The 10553-nt window shown below is 41.4% G+C and overlaps 1 protein-coding gene across 1 annotated transcript in view; it reads right to left on the bottom strand.

The window, feature by feature from the left end:
- The window catches only part of SUSD1 (sushi domain containing 1), an 82479-nt gene that overhangs the window by 4837 nt on the left and 67089 nt on the right, over nucleotides 1–10553 (bottom strand). The window contains exons 11-12 of the mRNA XM_012721283.1: nucleotides 9912–10170; nucleotides 7224–7263 (exon numbers count right to left, since the gene is read on the bottom strand). Of these exons, the coding sequence (XP_012576737.1) occupies nucleotides 7224–7263; nucleotides 9912–10170 (299 nt within the window). The remainder of the gene's footprint in view (nucleotides 1–7223; nucleotides 7264–9911; nucleotides 10171–10553) is intronic.

The raw sequence follows: 10553 nt of genomic DNA, 5'->3' as shown, positions 1-10553 counted from the left end.
CATAAGATAATTTCAAAGGTTGACTACTAAAGCCAGGTTGTTCAAGGCTATTTCTAAACATCACTATTCCTTAACTGTGTGACTTTGGACAAATTATCAGTTATTGTGTTCCTCAGTTTCACCACTAAGGGATGATGATAATAACATGTGATTATAAAAATAGTATCTGCTTTATAGAGTTACTGTGAAAAACATGGAAGTTAAACCTGTTAGATCAGTGCTTGGCATAAAGAAGCAATAAGCAAATACTGGTTATTGTTGATTACTACTGCTATTATTGTTTTGTTACTGCTTTAAATGACTGAGGAAATGATACATTATTCATAACTATTGTTGAGAAAATTGGTTAACTATTTAGGATATAGTCATTTTGATCACTAGAGCTTCCACTATATAACAAAATAAAACTCAGATGCACTAAAGACAAATAATAAAAAAAAGAAACAAAAATGTAAACAAATATCCACTAGTAAAGCAAGTAAGAATTTTCTAGGCATATTTATTAATGTAGAAATCTTAAAATATGAGAATGAGCAATGTGACCATATTAAAAAGCATCCACCAAAAAAATCACCATAAGCTTAAAAGGCAAATGGAAAACTGGGTAAAGTATTTGAAGTAAGTATCAAGGGGTTGACTGTTAGAGATAAGGACAAATTAATAAGGACAAATACCTCATTAACAAAATGAGCCAATTCAATTAAAAATCACTATGAAACATGATTGCAGATAACTGACAAACCTTTGATCAAATACTCTTATAAGTACTAGAAATGTAAATTAAAACACTGATATGCTGTTTGGTATATCAAAGTCATATGAAACTTTGTAAGAGGAAAAAGTTGTTGGCAGTGGACTGCTTATTTCACCCACCACACAGCATTCTGCCTATCTCTGGGCATCGATGTTTTCCTGTTATTTCTTCATCTATATAGGTTTAGTCACTGACTGATGGAAACAATGAACCAAAGATGCTTGCAGACAGAGACCCACATCCTGACTATTCATAGATTTGACCTTGACTCACTAATTAATTCGCCACTCTGCATGGCTATTCAGTCTGTCTTCAAACCTATAATGTGTGTATCCCACACTGTCCACAGGACACTGCTAAGAGTAGGCTGAAGTCAGAGTATGGGACGACTGCCATATTTTCCTGCCTAGTTAGTGACTACACTCAGGAAGAAAAGAGAGAAACCTAAGCTAATCTGCTGACAGCTCCCACACCAACCTGTTGGAACCACTTCTACCAGACACTCCTCTCTGAAAGCTCTTACCTGGGCTTGACTTCAAGTTATCAACATGTACACTTTACAAAATCTATATTCTTTGGAGAAAGTTCCATGTTCATTGCTCCTCTCCATTCTTTTCCGCATGGTTTTGCAAAGATTACTTGCAGTGGTTTATCCATCTCTTCTGCAAATTGTCTGAACCTACTAGATTGTGTTTCATCCTCATCAGGAGACTTTAACTTTTGTAGAACAGTTAGCCCTTTCTATGCCTCCAAATATCTTCTCCCAAACCAACAGAAGTGAACAGGAGTTGAGGAGCCAGATTTTCTCTTGACCACCCACCAACAGGACATCTCTCAGTCTAAGCACTGTAGACTAGTACTGGAAAATTGTCTTGGTTTATTCTGCATAACAGGTCTTGGGTTTTGGTTCCAGGCCACATTCATGCTGGTACAACATTTTCTGATTATGTTTTGTTGTTGTAGTTTAGTTTGTATATCTGACACTCTGAGTCAATCCAACCAAGAGAGCCTCTGGTGTAACCAAACAGGCTTCCAGGTGTTCCCATGTTATCCCTTAAGGAAAAAATTCACAACTGGATAATCTGAATTTTTACCATCCTCTTGTTACCTTCCCTTCCATAGTCTCATCCCACGGAATCATGCTTACTTTTCTTCTGAATCACTTGTAGAATGTTCTATTATAAACCCAAGTGGTGACTAATGTGTTATATCCTTCTTATGGTTCTCAATGAACCATGTCTTTCAGTCCAGGTTCTCAGTTCCTCATTGAGTCATTAGGCTTGAAGGTAACCAGTGGTTTGTGGTGCAGTGCTCAAGTCATAGGGTTCCCTGGGCTGATCTTTAACCTTTTCACCAAGAGAACCATCACAGGTGTGAAGAGAAAGTTAGAGAGGCCCTATCCTACTTCCAGATTCTGTTACGGCATGACTTCTTATGAGTGTGGACTTTTTCTCATAAGTTTACACAACCAGGATAGTTTCCTGAAAGCAACAATTCTCCAAAAGGTACAAATAATTAGCACTGTGACTTTCATTTTTAGTGTGTTAAATTACTGATTGCTGTTCTCACGTCTCCTCACTTGAATTTCCGAGGAAGAGCTAACCAAAGCAAATGGATCTAGAGCTAAGTCACTGATGATTCAGCGACATTATTGATTTTCTTTTGTATTACAGCACAACAAATTCCCACAGACTTAACTGCAAGAGGTCATATATTAGCTCAGAGCTCTGTGAGTCAGTAGTTTCTTTGCTCAGGTTCATACAAGAAGTCAAGGGGGTCTGCATTCCCTCTGAGACTCTCGGGGAAGAAACTGCTTCCAAGCTGATTCCAGTGAAGGGATAAATTCAGTGCTCCCAGTTGTAAGATTACATTGCTGGCTCTCAGCCATGGTCCTCTCAGCAACCACAAGCCACCTTCATTCCTTTCCACGTGGTCTCTAGAACATCCAAGCCAGCCTTAAAGTCACCCTTGTGTCAAATCCATCACCCTTTAAATCTCCAACTTCCCGTCTCTGACCTCTAGATCCAGATGGAAAGGGCTCATGCGATTAGGCCTGATTCAGCTGGATAATCTCATTGTCTGCAACTTTAACTACATCTTCCAATCTTCTCATCGTTGAATAAATTAACTAAGACAAGGTGGGTGGACACCAGAAGTCAGGAATTTGTGAGGCCATCTCACAATTCTGTCTACTACAATTATGAAGGTTTAAAATGTGCGTGCAAGAGTGTGTACATACATATTGGGTTCATATCTTGTGTAAATCTTCTGTGGCTTAATTTGATAAGTATTGCACCTCCAGTATCCCATTTTTTATCAAACGGTACTTCTGGTTCCCTGGTAGTCATTCAAACCAGTTTGATAAGTTCTGATTAAGTACCTAGTGTATGCCAGGCATGGCTCCAGCCTTCAAACACCCCCCTCAAGAACATGAAATCTGGTAAGAAGACACAGGTGCACTGGTTGCTCTGAAACATGGCAGATGGTTAAAGAGAGGGACAGCGGGAGCCCTGTCCCACTGAGAAATAAGAAAACTAGGGAAGAGACAGAATTGCATTTTCATCTTGAAGAACAGGTGTGACTGAAGTAAGCAGTAAGCCAGGGCAATCCAGGAGGAAGTGATCAAGCAATTTATGAGCAAGGACCCTGAAGAGCGAGCAGGGGCCCCACCCAGAGAAGAGCTAGTACATCCAGTTGAACAGAGGACAGTGAAAGAAGCAACGAGAAGGGTAAGCTGGTGTCAAGTGGCGGCACTTGAACCCAGGTTCAGAAGCAATGGAGAATGATGGAAGAACTCTCAGAGGAAGTAATAAAATTAGTATGCAGTGCAGAAATGTGAATTAGGGTGTGCCCTATAGGTTGGATTGAAGAGGGAAATCCTGAACACTTGTGATGGGAGGTGAGAAAGGAGGCTGGCTCTGCCAGTTGTCCATGTTACAAGTTAAGGCCTGTACTCAGGGGTGAACCAGAAGCCTAAGTTGGAAAGGCACACTGAGGTGGAAATGTGGGCTGAAGGGAAAGAGGGGCAGTTCCTAGTGACTTGGAGGTTTCATGCTTAGGACTGAAGAATGTTCCCTGGGTGCATTTTATTACCACATATATCAAGTGACTTTGTTTTGTGACTTAAGACATCACTGTACTTTGTGGCTGGAAGAGATCTGAAAGGTCTCAAAAAGAGGCATTTGAGAACCAGTCCGGTTAAATATAATCTCAAAGACACTCAACTGATTAATGGCAAGGAAGTCCAGGCATCTGCAATTCCCATCAGTCCACCCACTGGTTTCTTAATCATCGCCAAGCTCTTTCACAGTGACTTTGCAAAAGGTAAATAGCATAGCTCGTTGCTGAGCAAATTCAATAATGGGGATGTTGCTTGGCATGTGTGAACTGAAACAATTTCAGGACTCACTTGGATACTAGTTCTCTCCAAATTACTTTCTAAAATGTCAGTCTTCAAAACTTACGCAAAGGTAAGACCACAAGAGTTTTGTACAGTGACAAATGTGTGTTAGAACTAGCTTCCGCATTTCAACAAAACGAGAGTTTTCCAGTAGTTTAAATTCAAAGGTGTGAACTCTTTTCCAATGCTGATTCTTAAGTGGGCACTTCCAAAAGCCACAGGGATACATGTTTCCACAGCAAAATCCTTTCTGCTAACTTCATCAAAGTAAAATGTCTACAGCTGGCCTTTGGCCACTTGTTCCATATTTGCCAATTATACCAAACAGCAGCTGGAAGGTGTGGACACTAGAAGCTCTTCATTCTGTGTCTTTCCTAGTCACTCACACACCTGGATTCTTTTGATAAGAGCACCTTCCCTATGGGAATTCCATTCACACCCTTACAGCTTTAGGGCCTGGATCAGTGAGAAATCTCTGAGTGATGGAATGTGTGGTTTTCCTCATAGCCTTCGTTCAACTCCAAGAAAGGGAGCTTAGCCTATCTGCCATGGAAGATGACCACACACATCTTTGTTAAGGGAGGCCTTCACTTCTCTTGGTAAAGAACATAAGTCAGGCAGAGGAAGGTAAATTCTATGTAATCTTATATGTGGGATCTTAAAAAGCCCAAACTCACAGAAGTGGAGTGTAGAATAGTGGTGGCCAGTGGCTGGGGGTGGGGAAAGGTTGATCAGAGAGTGCAAAACTCCAGTTATAAGATAAGTAAGGTTTTGGGCATCTAAAGTGTCCATAGTTGACAATACTGGATTATATGCTTGAAAGTCACTAAACAAAGAGACCTTCAATATTTTCACATACACGCAAATATATGTGATGATTATGTGAAGAGAAACAGGTATTAACTAACTTTCTTTTGGTAATCATTTTGCAGTATGTGTGTGTGTGTGCGTGTGTGTGTCTCAAATCATCACACTATCTATCTTAAACAATATTACATGTCAAGTATATCTCAAAAAGTTGAAAGTGAAGGAAAAGGCAACTTATTCCCTGGCAATTTATGGGTCTTACTGATCCATAATCTAAGATGGCTGACAGTAAGGTAATACTGCCCAGTTGAAAAGTTAAGTCACCTACCCATGTTGAAGTTGATATAAGGAATGAAATTAGGGCTTAAAGAGACAAATGAAGGAAGCTTAATTCACTTCCTTAATTCACTCTCCCAAACATTTCCTGCTAAGTACCCTCTACTAACATGGTAACAAATCCTCCATTGTGAAATGCCAGCCCTTGGAATCTTCCTGGAAGTGAGGTTTTGTTGGCTCTTCCTCAAGCACCTCAGCCGACTGTTTTATGTTGCACTAAGAATAGGGACAGGATATTAGGGGTTAAACTAATACTGTGAACTGAGAGCAGAATTCCTCAGGATATTACTAGGACTCATAAATCATAAGAAAATGTCCAGATTCAAAGGTCATAAACTTGAAAGATTTCTGGAATTAGCTACAAACTAATGGAATCCTGGGACTCAAATTCCCTGGCTGGCAATTTACTGGTTTAAAGAATTACACTGCCAAGAAATCCCATGCCTGGCAAACAAGGCCTCGTGATTGCTCAATCCCTAAGGGGATTCCCTGCCTGGATAACTGCCCATGTGTGAGCAGAAGGTGTAGGCTGCACAGCAATAAGCGGAGCTCCTCCCACTGCACTTCTTAGGGAAGGCTCTAGAGGAAACAGACTTCAGGGAGTCCCCAAGCCATCAGGGAGACCCCAAGGCAGCTGGACTCACTAATCAAGTGACCTACTGTGTTGCCAGGCCAGGTCATGCTTGCTTGCTTCTCTTTCCAGCAGGATGTGGTCTTTGAGTCCCCAATGCACATTATTTTATCTTCCCTCCCTCTAAGTAAAAGTGCTCATTGTGGTTATCAGTTTTTCCCTTTCAGACTCTATGTGATGGCTTCAGAATGGTTAAAGTTGCCAGTTAGTCATAGATTGCTAAATGGATCCCATGAAGCACATCTGGATTTCATCTTCAGGAATCCTGGTCCTGGGGCTGATGCAGCAAGCTCTCTTTCACTAGGGCTCTAGTTTTGGTTATACAGACAATAATTCCCCTCTCCTAATTGTGGGGGATGGGGTGGAGTGGGGAAAGAAGGCTCTTAATAACTTCTAAAGCAGCCCAGTGCTAGAAGGTAGTAACTGGTAGCTCTTTGCTCTAGTCCACCAACATGTTTCCTGGTGTCCCTTTTCCTAATGAGAGCCATGTCTCCTCCATACAACCCTGGAGAGATTGTCCAACACAGTGATCAGCCCCCAACCAGCCACAGGAGAAAACCTAAAACTCAAGCCTGGTCAGTAGTATCCTGGCTCCTTTTAACAGTGATCCAGCCAATGGTCACTTAAACCAGGAGAAAAGACACTCTCTGAATAGGAAAACTTTCTGTTTGTGCTGAAATTGCTAAGCTGGAGTGACTGATGCCCCTCACTCCCTACCACATACCTATAAGAAAATAAGACCCAGGGCCCTCCCTGGTGGTGCAGTGGGTTAAAGCGCAACACTGCAAGCTGACCACAGCCACTTCAGTGCGAGTTCAATCTCCTGACCTGGAGCTGACCCACATGGCACAGCAGACCTCTGCTGTCTCGCCCCCTGCTCCCCTCAGCAGTGTGCTTCATCAATCTGCCTTTTCTGCTCCCCACTCTGGCTCTAGTGAATCCTCTTGCCACCCCTGCACCTCTGGCCTGTACCCCAATTCTAATGTATAAATAAATAAATCTTAAAAAAAAGAAAGAAAGAAAATAAGACCCAGGCACACTTAGAAATAGAGAAGACAAGAGATGGAGAGAAAGGCAGATTCCCACGTAAGGTGTCAAATCCAGATTCCAGTCCTAGGGATGCAGCTTTGTTCTGATTGCACAAGCTCCCTGCCCCTATCCTTTCCAGCTATGGTTTTGCTTCAACTAGTGTGAGATGGGTTTCTGTCACCGCAAATTAAAAGGAAATTTCATTAACATATACTTGGACCGAGGAGAAATAAGGACACCATTCTTAGGTAGAACATGGTTTTTACCTTTCACCTGAGCCCACAACGCACAGGAGCATCTTCTCACCTATAAAGGAACAAGCAACATACTTAACTAGGAAGCACGTGATATCAATTTCAATAATACATGGCAGCCCCCAAGTTTCACCGTTTCTTTCTTGGTTTAGACTACCAGGGCTTTAAAATCTCATCTATCACGACTGGATTAAAAAGATGTGGTACATATATACAATGGAATATTACTCAGCAATCAAAAAAACTCAAAAAAGATAAACTTTTGCAGCAACATGGATGGGGCTGGGAAGGATCATGCTTAGTGAAATAAGCCCGAAAGAAAAAGAAAAATACCGGATGGTTTCACTCATAGCAGGAGCTAAGGGACCAGGGGAAAAAAAAATAATAATAATGAAGAACTATATACCAGAGACATTTTATGGGGGTGGAGTGGGGAATGGGATCAAAAATGGGGGGAAGGGGCAGTGCACGGAACTATGGTGATGGCACACAGGTGAATTGGTGGTCGGAAGCCCACGGGGATTGCAACTGATATGGAAAAAAGCACAAAAAATGATAAGGTAAAAATAAACTATTATAATAAAAAGAAGTCTCATCTATCTTCTTACAACATAGCCCTGTGATCACTCAATGATCAAGAGACTGGCATGAGTAGAGGGACAGAGTGACCCTAGGGATCACCGCTGTGGCCCTCCAAGAGATCTCAGGAAACATGCACTGTGAATAAGCAACAGGAAGGCCATTAGGTTTCGTTCACAGCAATTGGTGGTGGTTGCCCAGAGAACAATGCTGAAAAGGGCCAGCACACCTGCCAGCTTGACAAATAGTGGTGCATGTTTGGGCAAGGCTGTGAGAAGTCCTGGTATTTAAAGGTACTTTGTCTTTCTAGAAGCTATTTACCTGCCACTTAGTTACCCAAAATGTAGCCAAGAACAAGGAGGGAAGTAAAAAGAGCATGAGTGAAAGCTGATCTGTGGGGCCTCCCTGGTGGTGCGGCACTGTGAAGCCACCACAGCCACTGCAGCACAAGTTCAATCCCCGGCCAGGGAGCTGACCCACATGGCACAGCAGGCCTCCCCTGTTTCACCTGCTGCTCCCCTCAGCAGTGTATTTCAGTACATCTGCCTGTTCTCCTCCCCTCTGCCTCTGATCAATACTCTTACCCCCAGTCCTCACCCTCTTACCCTTTGACCTGCTGCCCAGATCTTGTATGCATAAATAAGTAAATCTTTAAAAAAAAAAAAAAAAAGACTAGCTGATCTGCTGTAGAAGAGACCCACAAGCTCGCTGGGATGAAGGGCCTTCTCTCCGTGCACCCCACTGTCATGCGTATCTGTCTGAGGGCTGCTGAGATGACTGTCTATGGTGGAACTCAGCAAAGTATTCCCCAGAGGAAACTGAACATCAGGAGTCAAAGAAAGATCTTTCCAACTTCCTTAGGAGTTTCCTCTTCAAGTGAGAATCTTGAACATTTTTCTTTTTTATTTTATTAAACAATTGACAAAAATATGTATTTATGCTGAGAAAAAAATCTGGGGAAAGGCTTAAATGACCATGAGGTTAAATTATGACCTCAATGCTAAGTGCATCAAATGCATCTAGTAGAAGATAATATGCAAGAATGACACGTGAGGATTATGGTGATGGCACACAGGTGACTTGGTGATGGGAAACCCGTGGGGATTACAATTGAGATGGGAAAAAAAATGTACAAAATGATGTAAAATAAACTTTTGTAATAAAAAAAAAAGAGGTGAGGTGAAGAAGTCAGCTCATGAAAACTGAGTGCCTTGATCAGACTTGTGTTTGATGAAACTCATTTTTGCAATAGTACGGGTCAAGAAAATAAGTAGAATCAGAGACAGGGAGATGAGCTAGGAACTTGATCTTCAGACAAGAGATGAAAAAGCTAAACAGTGATGACGCAGGAGCGGGTAGGGTGATTTAGACAGCGCTAGGACCAGCGCGGTTTGATGATGGACTGGACATGAGGATAAGAAAAAGGGAGGAGACAGAATGATTCCTAGATCTCTGTCTCAACAAGGAGGGGCACAGTGAGAGGACAATGGGAGAACAGGAAAATTCACACTTCCTGATTTCACATTTTACTACAAAGCACCAGTAATGAAAACAGAGTGATACTGGCATAAAGACAGACATACAGACTAATGGAATAAAATAGAGATAAGTTATTGCATGTATGCAAGTGGTTTTTGACAAGGATACCAAGATCACTAGTGGGGAAAGGAAATCATTTCAACAAGTAGTGCTGATAAAATCAGACACTCACACACAAAATAATGAAGTGGGACCTTTACCTAATGCCACACAAAAAACAGTAGATCAAACCTAATAGAAACAAAAAAGAAAGAAAGAAGAACTTTGGGAAACTGGATTTGGCAATGATGTCTTTCTTTTTTACAGGTGCCCTGGCTTATAACACTATGTTCTAGGGGTTAGCTCCCCACCTCACTACATGTATGTCATCACAGCCTGCCCACCACCCATATTCCATAAAGGTTTGCCTTCCCTGTCTTTTATAAAGGCAATGTATTTTTATGCCATCACATGCTCTGTCCATCTCAAACACTTGGAAAACAAATATTCGAGCATCTAATGATTACATGTTAAATTCTATGAGAAAAAGAAAATATGGTGTTTACCAGGGCTTTTTTTATTATTATTATTAAAGAAACCTACCTTATTCCATTCACTGGTGATTCGTAATACAATGCAGTAGTCACTGCTTGCTTTCAAGGGCGCATTATAATATTTCCCGTAGTACAGCCTGTCTCCAATAGAGATCTCCAAGGCATCGTCTGTAACATGTTTGCCCAGTAGCTCTGCAGCCACATACCCATCAGCATCAGAGGTGTTGCTAAAAAATGAGGCAGCCTCTACAGATTCACAAGAAAATGTGCTTTGGAGGGCCAGGGGCAGCACCAACACCTGATACGAACTGGAAGAACAAAGAAAATGTCTATCAGACTCAGTCGCTCACTTTCATAATGTTTTTTCTCCTTTTTTTTCACGTTCATATTTATTAGACATCTGCTATGAGACAAACACCCTGCTAGACGCAGGGGATACCGCACTGGACAAGAAAAAAATCCTCCTCACATGCATGGAATTTAGGGTCTGAAGAATTCAGCATCATCAGTCTTAACAACATCCTTTTATTATTATTATTATTATTATAGTTTATTTTTACATCATTTTGTGCCTTTTCCATCTCAGTTGTAATCCCTTTGGGCTTCCCACCACCAATTCACTCATGTGTTTTAATATTCTTCAGGGAATAAATACCCAGAAGTGAGATAACTGATAATGGAACATATCTAT

Source organism: Condylura cristata, unplaced genomic scaffold (assembly GCF_000260355.1).
Source record: "Condylura cristata isolate star-nosed mole 26May11 unplaced genomic scaffold, ConCri1.0 scaffold00006, whole genome shotgun sequence".
NCBI lineage: Eukaryota > Metazoa > Chordata > Mammalia > Eulipotyphla > Talpidae > Condylura > Condylura cristata.
Note: the sequence above shows the minus strand (reverse complement) of the source record. Positions and strands in the feature narration are given on the sequence as shown.